The following is a 14,721-nucleotide window of genomic DNA, read 5'->3' on the forward strand; positions in this document are numbered from 1 at the left end:
ATATCTTCTTACCAAACCGACGTTTTGACCCCTCTGCTGGGACCCTCTTCATGGTCTGCAGGTGTCCCCAGTAACCCGAATGCTCAGTAGTGTTTATCTAACTAGGGACACCGAGATATCTTGAAGAATTGCCCATCAGAGGGTTCGCAATGTCGATTGTGTGAGAATAAATTGAAGACGAATATGACACTGCCTAACGACCTAATGCTTTGCCTCTGATGATAAAGGCCACGAAATATTGCGGACTTACATAGTTATTATTTTTTCAGTAACTGCGAGAATCATTATTACCATTAGTATCTGCAATAATGATTATGACTTAAGAAGTCACGTATTGTGTGATAAACAGTAGGACGAAAGGGCTGACTCGTAGAGTGCCACAGCTCGACTCACCACCGTCCGTGAGCGGCACGAGCAGGTCTGCGCGCTCGGCTTCCGCGTCGGGCTTCCAGTAGCAGCCGCCGTTCACCCAGCGGTTGTTGTGCGAGTGGTTGCTCGACAGCAGACTGCCGCACACCTGCACACAACACATCACAACAACTAAGAGGGCTGGCTACAGAAGCCATCATGCTGTATGGCGCAAAAGTGACCACACTGTATGTGCTGGGGAGTTTCCGCGCATTTCCGTACCCCAAGTGTTGACGACGACTCCTTGAGACATCAAAAGAGACAAAAAAAGCATGATTAGCACCTTCATACATTAACAGAAATGGATATAGTGTTACACCATGAAGCACCCTTCCACAATTCATCAAACATTGTGGAAAGGTTCGTGATTAACGAGTATTAAGTGATTAAACTTTCATTCCATTCGGAAATGATGCCCACCATCAACATCAGTATGAGATGTGCCCACCATTGGCATGAATACACTCTTCTATTTCTTTTGGCGTGCAAGCAAAACAGCTTTTGAATGTCATCGAGAGGAATTTGTTGCCAGAAAAAGAGCGCTGGCTGGAGGCTGGTATGAATGCATGCATACATGTTCCCATCAGGTACGTACAACAATTTTGGGCTGCGAATGAATGTATCGCGCAGCCCAGAAAGGCATCTTACACATCTCAAGTCTTTGTAGTGCAAACTACAATGTGATGGCTTGTATTATCCTGCTAGAATTTACGATTTGGTACCCTGCTCACGAAAGGTATCACAACAGTGTTTACCATTCGTGCCTTATACTGGCGAGCAGTCAGCCTCCCTTCAACAATTACCAAATCAGTCCTGCAGTCATATCGACTAGCTCCCCAAGCCATGATTCCAGGAGCTGGAGGGGTATGGGACTCAAGAATCGCGACTTCCAGTGACCTTCCATCAGGTCGTCTAAGGACGTGTTGCTGTCGATCTGATCACCACAAACAGAAGCGATACTCATTGATGAACATCACGGATTGCTTCTCAATGGCCCAATTGACCCTGCCTCCACACAATTCAAGTATATTTTATTTGTCCTATGGCGTCAGTGGTGAACGACGTGTAGCAATTCGAGATCTGAACCCATCTTCAGTAAACCGATCCAGCAGGTTCGTGATGACACTCTACCCATAACCTCCACCCAGATTTCATCTGTTGACCTTCGTCCATTCGTCACAGCCAGTCGTGAATCGTACGATCTTCTCGACGTGTTGTCCTGAAAGGACACGTGTCTAGACTTCTTGCCACAGTGTTGTCATGACACCACCTCGCTATCATTCGTTCTGCATTCATTGCGCAAGCCAAGCGTCTGTGCGATCTGTCGGTATGATTCTCCCATATCTCATGTCAATGATTCGACCTTTCTTGATGTTGCGATCTCCACCTGAAAAGTTCCTTTAACTTTAGAAAAAGCCAGTAGTCATTATTTACTCACACCATTCTCCATGTGTAGGAATGGTTTTTTCTGTACTGAAAATAAACTCGCTTCAGGATGAAACTAAAATCAAGATACCCTAAAAATATGGAAACAGTGGAGAATCAGTTTGTTCGGTAAGACATCAATGGTGTAAAACTTTCCATTTCAAACAATGTAGCCCCTTACCATATCTTGTTAAGCAGAATGTTTAGTGACTCACCTATAAAACAACGACGCAGTCCACTTTTTCTGTAGCGTTATGGCATTGTGTTCTGGCTCGCCAGTTACTCTGTGAATGTTGCGGTATATTTATCAACCGTCATATCAAATTCAGAGACTACCAACCAGATAAAATCGTCAGTGCCTGTTCAGTTGATGCACCGTTACAATAAGAGAACCTCGAGCTTGTGTATCTTGCATCATGACAACATACAGAAGACATGAAAACAATAATTCAACAGAAACTAAACTTACTGATAAAAGGAAGACAGAATTAAAGTCAGTTGATAACTTTCATAAGAAAAAAGATACAGTCCCTGGAAAGGATAAGTTTACGTAGGCTACTTTCATGATCTTCCACCTTTCTAGCTAAGTGAAAGCTATACTTCTACTGCTGCTCAACGATTTTTTCTTAGAAAACACATTTGTGCCCGAACAGCTACTCAGCTCTGTGCCTGTGCCCAAAGCTGATAAGCATCCAGCTTCTGCGAACTCCTTTCGCCTCATTTCTTAATCTCTTGTCTCTGGTAGTTTATATGCAACATTACTCATAACAGACTGGAATGGTCTCTAGGACACAACAACAACCTTCATAACAGAGTAGTTTCCGTATAAATCGTAGTTCAATAAACGTGCAGCTGATCTTATCTGTTAGTTTTTGCAGAGCTGCAGCCTGTGGCAACGTCGTAGTTCCCACTCTTCGACAGATATTGTCTCATAAGGGTACACCATCAAAAATGATTATCTGGTGCTGAAAACATATAAGAACAAGCATGGTTTGTGATCGGATGGTTATCAGAAGCCTGTACAAAGGCTAACCACAGGGAGATCTTTTAGCCCGCAACTTTTTAACCCACATTTTGTGGACACTTGCAAACGATTACTGTATCCTGTCATCTTCTTAAACTACGCAGGTGACTTCGTGATTTAATCGAAAAGTAAACACGAGGACAGAGCCCTCAGCTGTATTTAGAAAAGTATTCCAGAGGTAAATGTACTTTAAACGATAGAGGAATGTCAGTTGGACAATTGCGCCAGGGTCAGGTTAACACCAGTTGTAATATCCTTACAAATATACCACCATAACATCGTTGAGTCCTTAGACTTGACGCTCGACTTTCATGACAGAGAAATTTTGAAGAGCTCTAACCACAGTCCTCATAAATATTAACATTCAAAAAGCCTCTCTTATACTGGCTGGTGAATACATCCTGCAACACTCTTCTTTTATTATTACGTTTCATTCCGTGTTCTGAGCTCATGGTCTAGTAGTTAGCATTTCCATTCAAGATGATGGGGTCATGAATTCCGTTCCTGTCCAGGTCGGAGACGTTGTCCGCCGCTCGGAGTTGGGTTTTGTAATGTCTTGATGTCCTCATCACCATTTTATCACCATCCCGAAGCGCAAGTTGGCGAAGTGGCGTCAAATAAAAAGACTTGTCCCAGGCGGACCAACAGCCCCAGTTAGGATCTCCCTGCCAGTAACGCCTTACGATCATTTCAGTTTTTATTCCCTACCTCTATATGTATTGCTGCCTGTTCGAGTAAGGATCCACAGTACAGTCTGGGAAGTTTCAGCAAAATACCAGACTGAGCTGGTAATGGGGCAGAGGAAGGAATATTTGGGTGGGGATTTCCAGTTCTAACATTTACCCTACAACCAAGGGAAACCTCCTGAGAATCTTGCTCACAGCTGGGTGATGGGAACTATTTTGAACTCAATTCTGGAATGATATGTCACAAACATAAAATCTGAAGCCTAGTGTACGCGAATGTGTATTTGTTCGTGTGTATACCGGGTAAAGTCGATGACTTTTTCGACAGTACACTGTAGGGCTTTCTTACTTCTTTACAGGGTTTTAACCTGTATCAAGATGGAAAATTGCTGCTTGCTATATGACTCTGCCTCGTCTTCTGAACTGAAAGTTTTAGGTTACTTTCAATCCGACATTCTGCGCGTCTGTGGGGGTTACATTAACACAACACTGATTTCCGTTACTGGCTATCCCACCACTCATGTGTTAGAGGGAAACTTCTAAGTTCAAAACACATGTTGAGAAAAAGATCTAATTCCCAGGACCTTGTGGAGGATAAAGTATTTTGCAAGAATAAACGCAGACCACTGTTATCAACATTGTATCACATAGTAATGTCGCGGAACATTTTCCGGTCCAATATATACTGGGGAAATATGGCGCTAACTAACAAGAGACCATTCCCAGGTGTAAATAAACGAGCTTGATGATTTGGCGGGTATACACAGGGGAAAAATAACGCAATACATTATTTTAGTTTTTACCCAGTTTCACTTTAAAGGCGTAAAACGCACCCTGAATTCTTTGGCATATTAGGTTTGGAGGAAATACCTTCAAAACCGTAAGACATAAAAAAATGTTTTCATAAAACTGTTAAAATGTAATTATGTTCTTGAAAACTGTATAATCAACTTATGCAATAATTATCAATTTTGAATAATACTCATCACCATTAAGAAATTTTGAAAAATGGAAACTTTTGTTACACCATAAATTAAAAGAAGCCTACATGTAACATCCATGCATGTGTAACAAAGCTGTTCCACAAATACCATTTTTGGAAAATAAGCTGTAGGCAATGTGCTGTCAAGTATTAAAGTGTCGGTTGGTCACAGCCAGTGTGCTCCCTGCCGCCGTTGGATAAGCAGTTCCCAGCAGAAAGTCGTATACTCCTAGCTCACTTATTTGTTACATAGTTTAGTTCTTAATTTCTTTGCGTGTTTTTGGTACTTGTATAGTTCAATTCTTCCCCCATGAACCATGGACCTTGCCGTAGGTAGGGAGGCTTGCGTGCCTCAGCAATACAAATAGCCGTACCGTAGGTGCAACCACAATGGAGGGGTATCTGTTGAGAGGCCAGACAAACGTGTGGTTCTTGAAGAGGGGCAGCAGCCTTTTCAGTAGATGCAAGGGTAACAGTCTGGATGATTGACTGATCTGACCTTGTAACAATAACCAAAACGGCCTTGCTGTGCTGGTACTGCGAAAGCCTGAAAGCAAGGGGAAACTACAGCCGTAATTTTTCCCGAGGGCATGCAGCTTTACTGTATGATTAGATGATGATGGCGTCCTCTTGGGTAAAATATTCCGGAGGCAAAATAGTCCCCCGTTCGTATCTCCGGGCGGGGACTACTCAAGAGGATGCCGTTATCAGGAGAAAGAAAACTGGCGTTCTACGGATCGGAGCGTGGAATGTCAGATCCCTTAATCGGGCAGGTAGGTTAGAAAATTTAAAAAGGGAAATGGATAGGTTAAAGTTAGATATAGTGGGAATTAATGAAGTTCGGTGGCAGGAGGAACAAGACTTCTGGTCAGGTGACTACAGGGTTATAAACACAAAATCAAATAGGGGTAATGCAGGAGTAGGTTTAATAATGAATAGGAAAATAGGAATGCGGGCAAGCTACTACAAACAGCATAGTGAACGCATTATTGTGGCCAAGATAGATACGAAGCCCACACCTACTACAGTAGTACAAGTTTATATGCCAACTAGCTCTGCAGATGACGAAGAAATTGAAGAAATGTATGATGAAATAAAAGAAATTATTCAGATAGTGAAGGGCGACGAAAATTTAATAGTCATGGGTGACTGGAATTCGGAAGTAGTAAAAGGTAGAGAAGGAAACGTAGTAGGTGAATATGGATTGGGGCTAAGAAATGAAAGAGGAAGCCGCCTGGTAGAATTTTGCACAGAGCACAACTTAATCATAGCTAACACTTGGTTCAAGAATCATAAAAGAAAACTGTATACATGGAAGAAGCCTGTAGATACTGACAGGTTTCAGATAGATTATATAATGGCAAGACAGAGATTCAGGAACCAGATTTTAAATTGTAAGACATTTCCAGGTGCAGATGTGGAATCTGACCACAATCTATTGGGTATGAACTGCAGATTAAAACTGAAGAAATTGCAAAAAGGTGGGAATTTAAGGAAATGGGACCTGGATAAACTGAAAGAACCAGAGGTTATACAGAGACCATAAGGGAACAATTCACAGGAATGGGGGAAAGAAATACAGTAGAAGAAGAATGGGTAGCTTTGAGGGATGAAGTAGTGAAGGCAGCAGAGGATCAAGTAGGTAAAAAGACAAGGGCTAGTAGAAATCCTTGGGTAACAGAAGAAATATTGGATTTAATTGATGAAAGGAGAAAATATAAAAATGCAGTAAATGAAGCAGGCAAAAAGGAATACAAACGTCTCAAAAATGAGTTCGACAGGAAGTGCAAAATGGCTAAGCAGGCATGGCTAGAAGACAAATGTAGGGATGTTTAGGCTTATCTCACTAGGGGTAAGATAGATACTGCCTACAGGAAAATTAAAGAGACCTTTGGAGAGAAGAGAACCACTTGTATGAACATCAAGAGCTCAGATGGAAACCCATTTCTAAGCAAAGAAGGGAAAGCAGAAAGGTGGAAGGAGTATATAGAGGGTCTATACAAGGGCGATGTACTTGAGGACAATATTATGGAAATGGAAGAGGATGTAGATGAAGATGAAATGGGAGATACGATACTGTGTGAAGAGTTTGACAGAGCACTGAAAGACCTGAGTCGAAACAAGGCTACCGGAGTAGACAACATTCCATTGGAACTACTGACGGCCTTGGGAGAGCCAGTCCTGACAAAACTCTACCAGCTGGTGAACAAGATGTATGAGACTGGCGAAATACCCTCAGACTTCAAGAAGAATATAATAATTCCAATCCCAAAGAAAGCGGGTGTTGACAGATGTGAAAATTACCAAACTATCAGTTTAATAAGTCACAGCTGCAAAATACTAATGTGAATTCTTTACAGACAAATGGAAAAACTGATAGAAGCCGACCTTGGGCAAGATAAGTTTGGATTCCGTAGAAATGTTGGAAAAGGTGAGGCAATACTGAACCTACGACTTATCTTAGAAGAAAGATTAAGGAAGGGCAAACCTATGTTTCTAGCTTTTGTAGACTTAGAGAAAGCCTTTGACAATGTTGACTGGAATACTCTCTTTCAAATTCTGAAGGTGGCAGGGGTAAAATACAGGGACCGAAAGGCTATTTACAATTTGTACAGAAACCAGATGGCAGTTATAAGAGTTGAGGGACATGAAGCAGTGGTTGGAAAGGGAGTGAGACAGGGTTGTAGTCTCTCACCGATGTTATTCAATCTGTATATTGAGCAAGCAGTGAAGGAAACAAAAGAAAAATTCGGAGTAGGTATTAAAATCCATGGAGAAGAAATAAAAACTTTGAGGTTTGCCGATGACATTGTAATTCTGACAGAGACAGGAAAGGATTTGGAAGAGCAGTTGAACGGAATGGACAGTGTCTTGAAAGGAGTATATAGGATGAACATCAACAAAAGCAAAACGAGGATAATGGGATGTATTCGAATTAAGTCGGGGGATGCTGAGGGAATCAGATTAGAAAATGAGACACTTAAAGTAGTAAAGGAGTTTTGCTATATGGGGAGCAAAATAACTGATGATAGTCGAAGTAGAGAGGATATAAAATGTAGACTGCAATGGCAAGGAAAGCGTTTCTGAAGAAGAGAAATTTGTTAACATCGAGTATAGATTTGAGTGTCAGGAAGTTCTTTCTGAAAGTATTTGTATGGAGTGTAGCCATGTATGGAAGTGAAACATGGACGATAAATAGTTTGGACAAGAAGAGAATAGAAGCTTTCGAAATGTGGTGCTACAGAAGAATACTGAAGATTAGATGGGTAGATCACATAACTAATGAGGAAGTATTGAATAGGATTGGGGAGAAGAGAAGTTTGTTGCACAACTTGACCAGAAGAAGGGATCGGTTGGTAGGACATGTTCTGAGGCATCAAGGGATCACCAATTTAGTATTGGAGGGCAGCGTGGAGAGTAAAAATCGTAGAGGGAGACCATGAGATGAATACACTAAGCAGATTGAGAAGGATGTAGGTTGCAGAGAGAGATTAAGAAGCTTGCATAGGATAGATTATCATGGAGAGCTGCATCAAACCAGTCTCAGGACTGAAGACCACAACAACAACAGTTGTTTAATTCATAAATTTCGGGCGTATTATAGCATTTGAAAGTTGTAGCAACGCGTTTTAGTACCTGAGTAGTGTAAAATCGCGTAGTCTCCTTCCGCCGCCGAGCAGTGTGTCAGCAGTGCGCAAGTAGCAGCATTACTGCATTTACTAGACAATCTTGTATTTTAATAACCGTTTAAATTTTGTGTCGATTTGTTTGTGCTCTCTGTAGATTAGTTCAGACGTTCTTTGCACAACAGTTTTTAGCATGGATAGGGACTGCAACTGCTGTGTTCGGATGCAGGCTGAGTTGGCATCCCTTCGCTCCCAGCTTCAGGCAGTGTTAGCTTCGGTCACACAGTTTCAGGCTGTTGCCAATGGGCATCACTGTGGGGGTCCGGATGGGGGTTTGTCGGGGACGGCCAGCTCGTCCCACGCATCCCCCGATCGGACTTCGACTGTGGTTGCCTGGGATACTGCCCACATTGAGGCTGATCCCTCACCTGTGGTAGAGTGGGAAGTCGTCTTGAGGTGTGGCAGGGGCGAAAGACATTCCGGAGGGACGGAAGGCCTCTCCAGTTTGTCTGACGATCCAGTTTCAGGCTCTGTCTCAGGCTGATACTGATCATCGGCCGGACATGGCTGCTTGTTCTGTTCCAGAGGTTGCCCCTCAGTCTGCAAGATCCGGGCGGTCGCAGAGGGTGGGCTTACTGGTAGTTGGGAGCTCCAAAATTCAGGCGCGTAATGGGGCCCCTAAGGGATATGGCAGCAAGAGAGGGGAAGAAAACCAATATGCACTCCGTGTGCATACTGGGAGGAGTCATTCCAGATGTGGAAAGGGTCCTTCCGGATGTCATGAAGGGTACAGGGTGCACCCATCTGCAGGTGGTCGCTCATGTCGGTACCAATGATGTATGTCGCTATGGATCGGAGGAAATCCTCTCTGGCTTCCGGCGGATATCTGATTTGGTGAAGACTGCCAGTCTTGCTAGCGGGATGAGAGCAGAGCTCACCATCTGCAGCATCGTCGACAGGACTGACTGCGGACCTTTGGTACAGAGCCGAGTGGAGGGTCTGAATCAGAGGCTGAGATGGTTCTGCGACCGTGTGGGCTGCAGATTCTTCGACTTGCGCCATAGGGTGATGGGGTTTCGGGTTCCGCTGGATAGGTCAGGAGTCCACTACACGCAGCAAGCGGCTACACGGTTAGCAGGGTTGTGTGACGTGGACTGGGCGGTTTTTTAGGTTAGATGGCATCGAGCAAGTACAGAAAGAGCAACAGCCTCAAAGGGTGAGGGGCAAAGTCAGGACATGCGGGGACCAAGCAGCAATCGGTATTGTAATTGTAAACTGTCGAAGCTGCATTGGTAAAGTACCGGAACTTCAAGCGCTGATAGAAAGCACCGAAGCTGAAATCGTTATAGGTACAGAAAGCTGGCTGAATTCAGAGATAAATTCTGCCGAAATTTTTACAAAGGCACAGACGGTGTTTAGAAAGGATAGATTGCATGTAATCGGTGGTGGCGTGTTCGTCGCTGTTAGTAGTAGTTTATCCTGTAGTGAAGTAAAAGTGGATAGTTCCTGTGAATTATTATCGGTGGAGGTTACACTCAACAACCGAGCTAGGTTAATAATTGGCTCCTTTTACCGACCTCCCGACTCAGCAGCAGTAGTGGCAGAACAACTGAGAGAAAATTTGGAATACATCGCACATAAATTTTCTCAGAATGTTATAGTCTTAGGTGAAGATTTCAATTTACCAGATATAGATTGGGACACTCAGTTGTTTAGGACGGGTGGTAGGAACAGAGCATCGAGTGACATTATACTGAGTGCACTATCCGAAAATTACCTCGAGCAATTAAACAGAGAACCGACTCGTGGAGATAACATCCTGGACCTACTGATAACAAACAGACCCGAACTTTTCGACACTGTATGTGCAGAACATGGAATCAGTGATCATAAGGCCGTTGTAGCATCCCTGAATATGGAAGTTAATAGGAATATTAAAAAAGGGAGGAAGGTTTATCTGTTTAGCAAGAGTAATGGAAGGCAGATTTCAGACTACCTAACAGATCAAAACGAAAGTTTCTGTTCCGACACTGACAATGTTGAGTGTTTATGGAACAAGTTCATGGCAATCGTAAAATGCGTTTTAGACAGGTACGTGCCGAGTAAATCTGTGAGGGACGGGAAAATCCCACCGTGGTACAACAACAAAGTTAGGAAACTTCTGCGAAAGCAAAGAGAGCTTCACTCCAAGTTTAAACTCAGCCAAAACCTCTCAGACAAACAGAAGCTAAACGATGTCAAAGTTAGCGTAAGGAGGGCTATGCGTGAAGCGTTCAGTGAATTCGAAAGTAAAATTCTATGTACCGACTTGACAGAAAATCCTAGGAAGTTCTGGTCTTACGTTAAATCAGTAAGTATATCCACACACTCCGGTATGATGATGGCATTGAAACAGAGGATGATACGCGTGAAGCTGAAATACTAAACACCTTTTTCCAAAGCTGTTTCACAGAGGAAGACCGCACTGCAGTTCCTTCTCTAAATCCTCGCACAAACGAAAAAATGGCTGACATCGAAATAGGTGTCCAAGGAATATAAAAGGAACTGGAATCACTCAACACAGGAAAGTCCACTGGACCTGACGGGATACCAATTCGATTCTACACAGAGTACGCGAAAGAACTTGCTCGCCATTTAACAGCCGTGTACCGCAAGTCTCTAGAGGAACGGAAGGTTCCAAATGATTGGAAAGGAGCACAGGTAGTCCCAGTCTTCAAGAAGGGTCGTCGAGCAGATGCGCAAAACTATAGACCTATATCTCTGACGTCGATCTGTTGTAGAATTTTAGAACATGTGTTTACTCGAGTATCATGTCGTTTTTGGAAGCCCAGAATCTACTCTGTAGGAATCAACATGGATTCCGGAAACAGCGATCGTGTGAGACCCAACTCGCTTTATTTGTTCATGAGACCCAGAAAATATTAGATACAGGCTCCCAGGTAGATGCTATTTTCCTAGACTTCCGGAAGGCGTTCGATACAGTTCCGCACTGTCGCCTGATAAAGAATGTAAGAGCCTACGGAATATCGGAGCAGCTGTGTGGTTGGATTGAAGAGTTTTTAGCAAACAGAACACAGCATGTTGTTATCAATGGAGAGACATCTACAGACGTTAAAGTAACCTCTGGCGTGCCACAGGGGAGTGTAATGGGAGCATTGCTTTTCACAATATATATAAATGGCCAAGTAGATAGTGTCGGAAGTTCCATGCGGCTTTTCGCGGGTGATGCTGTCGTATACAGAGAAGTTGCAGCATTAGAAAATTGTAGCGAAATGCAGGAAGATCTGCAGAGGATAGGCACTTGGTGCAGGGAGTGGCAACTGACCCTTAACATAGACAAATGTAATGTATTGCAAATACATAGAAAGAAGGATCCTTTATTGTATGATTATATGGTAGCGGAACAAACACTGGTAGCAGTTACTTCTGTAAAATATCTGGGAGTACTCGTGAGGAACGATTTGAAGTAGAATGATCATATAAAATTAATTCTTGATAAGGCCGGTACCAGGTTGAGATTCATTGGGAGAGTACTTAGAAAATGTAGTCCATCAACAAAGGAGGTGGCTTACAAAACACTCGTTCGACCTATACTTGAGTATTGCTCATCAGTGTGGGATCCGTACCAGATCGGGTTGACGGAGGAGATAGAGAAGATCCAAAGAAGGGCGGCGCGTTTCGTCACAGGGCTATTTGGTAACCGTGATAGCGTTACGGAGGTGTTTAGCAAACTCAAGTGGCAGACTCTGCAAGAGAGGCGCTCTGCATCGCGGTGTAGCTTGCTGTCCAGGTTTCGAGAGGGTGCGTTTCTGGATGAAGTATGGAATGTATTGCTTCCCCCTACTTATACCTACGGAGGAGATCACTATTGTAAAATTAGAGAGATTAGAGCGCGCGCGGAGGCTTTCAGACAGTCGTTCTTTCCGCGAACCATACACGACTGGAACAGGAAAGGGAGGCACGTAAAACGCCCTCCGCCACACACCGTTGGGTGGATTGCGGAGTATATATGTAGATGTAGATTGTCAATATACCTAATTAAAATATCTAAAATTTCAATATTATTTTAATTATTCGTTTGATTTATGCTTGTTTTATGTTTTAAATTGATATTTTATACACTCCTGGAAATTGAAATAAGAACACCGTGAATTCATTGTCCCAGGAAGGGGAAACTTTATTGACACATTCCTGGGGTCAGATACATCACATGATCACACTGACAGAACCACAGGCACATAGACACAGGCAACAGAGCATGAACAATGTCGGCACTAGTACAGTGTATATCCACCTTTCGCAACAATGCAGGCTGCTATTCTCCCATCGAGACATTCGTAGAGATGCTGGATGTAGTCCTGTGGAACGGCTTGCCATGCCATTTCCACCTGGCGCCTCACTTGGACCAGCGTTCGTGCTGGACGTGCAGACCGCGTGAGACGACGCTTCATCCAATCCCAAACATGCTCAATGGGGGACAGATCCGGAGATCTTGCTGGCCAGATTAGTTGACTTACACCTTCTAGAGCACGTTGGGTGGCACGGGATACATGCGGACGTGCATTGTCCTGTTGGAACAGCAAGTTCCCTTGCCGGTCTAGGAATGGTAGTACGATGGGTTCGATGACGGTTTGGATGTACCGTGCACTATTCAGTGTCCCCTCGACGATCACCAGAGGTGTACGGCCAGTGTAGGAGATCGCTCCCCACACCATGATGCCGGGTGTTGGCCCTGTGTGCCTCGGTCGTATGCAGTCCTGATTGTGGCGCTCACCTGCACGGCGCCAAACACGCATACGACCATCATTGGCACCAAGGCAGAAGCGACTCTCATCGCTGAAGACGACACGTCTCCATTCGTCCCTCCATTCACGCCTGTCGCGACACCACTGGAGGCGGGCTGCACGATGTTGAGGCGTGAGCGGAAGACGGCCTAACGGTGTGCGGGACCGTAGCCCAGCTTCATGGAGACGGTTGCGAATGGTCCTCGCCGATACCCCAGGAGCAACAGTGTCCCTAATTTGCTGGGAAGTGGCGGTGCGGTCCCCTACTGCACTGCGTAGGATCCTACGGTCTTGGCGTGCATCCGTGCGTCGCTGCGGTCCGGTCCCAGGTCGACGGGCACGTGCACCTTCCGCTGACCACTGACGACAACATCGATGTACTGTGGAGACCTCACGCCCCACGTGTTGAGCAATTCGGCGGTACGTCCACCCAGCCTCCCGCATGCCCACTATACGCCCTCGCTCAAAGTCCGTCAACTGCACATACGGTTAACGTCCACGCTGTCGCGGGATGCTACCAGTGTTAAAGACTCCGATGGAGCTCCGTATGCCACGGCAAACTGGCTTACACTGACGGCGGCGGTGCACAAATGCTGCGCAGCTAGCGCCATTCGACGGCCAACACCGTGGTTCCTGGTGTGTCCGCTGTGCCGTGCGTGTGATCATTGCTTGTACAGCCCTCTCGCAGTGTCCGGAGCAAGTATGGTGGGTCTGACACACCGGTGTCAATGTGTTCTTTTTTCCATTTCCAGGAGTGTATATTAAATCCTTTTTTGTTTTTTTCGTTTACTATATCACATATGCGTACTTTGTCAACTGAAAATAATAAGTAACTTGTTATTACGATACAAAATCATTGCAATAATGATATTCTGTAAAGAAATACGTAAAACATAGCTTATTTACATCATGCACATGAAATGAAAGAAATTCCTTCATATAGTACACATGACATAGAACGTAATATAAAATAAAATTCATTAGGATTCGCACATTGTGGCAGGCGATCCTCTAAATATCCTGGTTTGTATCCAGCATATTTCAGTACAATCTTCGCAAAGAGAATGGGTTATGTACTGGTGACAGAACTTTGATTACGTTATTTCTCAAGTCGAGATTGAAATAATAACCATTCAGCAGAACTAGATCTGAATATTTTCTCACAAAGTACTTCCATCATCAAATTATATACATGTCCAACAGCTGTAGCGGTCCTGGTAGCCTTTTGGGATCACAAGGGGAACAAATTCCTTGTTCTCAGCTACGAGACTCGAAATGATTATTTCACATCGACCACGCGAAGAATCCAATAATAATAAAATTTTTCACTTGTACTGAGAAAGAAAAACAACGATTCTCGAGTTCTCAGTCCAAACTCTCCATAATTTTGTTTTAAAACTATGAAAAGGGAGTGGTCAGTGTGAAGAAAACGTTCTGTGCAACATACCTGTCCCCAAGGAATTGTTGATTCAGTGATTCCAAAGGGCCTCCAAGACAGATACAGCAATTGGAACATATATGGCTTACGATGTTGGAAGAACTTTGTGACAAGCTTTTCAGATCTAATTCTGCTGGATTATTATGAAGTCAATCCCCACTTGAGATTCAATGCTATCAGGCAGGAGTAACTAGTAAGTAATCAATTCTCTTCTCTTCGCCAAAGTTTTCCAACATACTGATATATGCCTAGTACAAATCAGGATATTTAGAGCAATACCCACCTCAATTTAAAATCCTCATGAAATTTGTTTATAAGCATCTCTTTAAAGATTATCATTATTGTAAT

The 14,721-nt window shown here is 43.8% G+C and overlaps 1 protein-coding gene across 1 annotated transcript in view; it reads right to left on the minus strand.

Moving 5' to 3' along the window:
- The window catches only part of LOC126272606 (integrin alpha-PS4-like), a 493,607-nt gene that overhangs the window by 449,297 nt on the left and 29,589 nt on the right, over positions 1–14,721 (minus strand). Inside the window, exon 4 of the mRNA XM_049975549.1 lies at positions 394–517. Within this exon, the coding sequence (XP_049831506.1) occupies positions 394–517 (124 nt within the window). The remainder of the gene's footprint in view (positions 1–393; positions 518–14,721) is intronic.

The sequence above is a fragment of the Schistocerca gregaria genome, chromosome 5, assembly GCF_023897955.1.
Source record: "Schistocerca gregaria isolate iqSchGreg1 chromosome 5, iqSchGreg1.2, whole genome shotgun sequence".
Classification (NCBI taxonomy): Eukaryota; Metazoa; Arthropoda; class Insecta; order Orthoptera; family Acrididae; genus Schistocerca; species Schistocerca gregaria.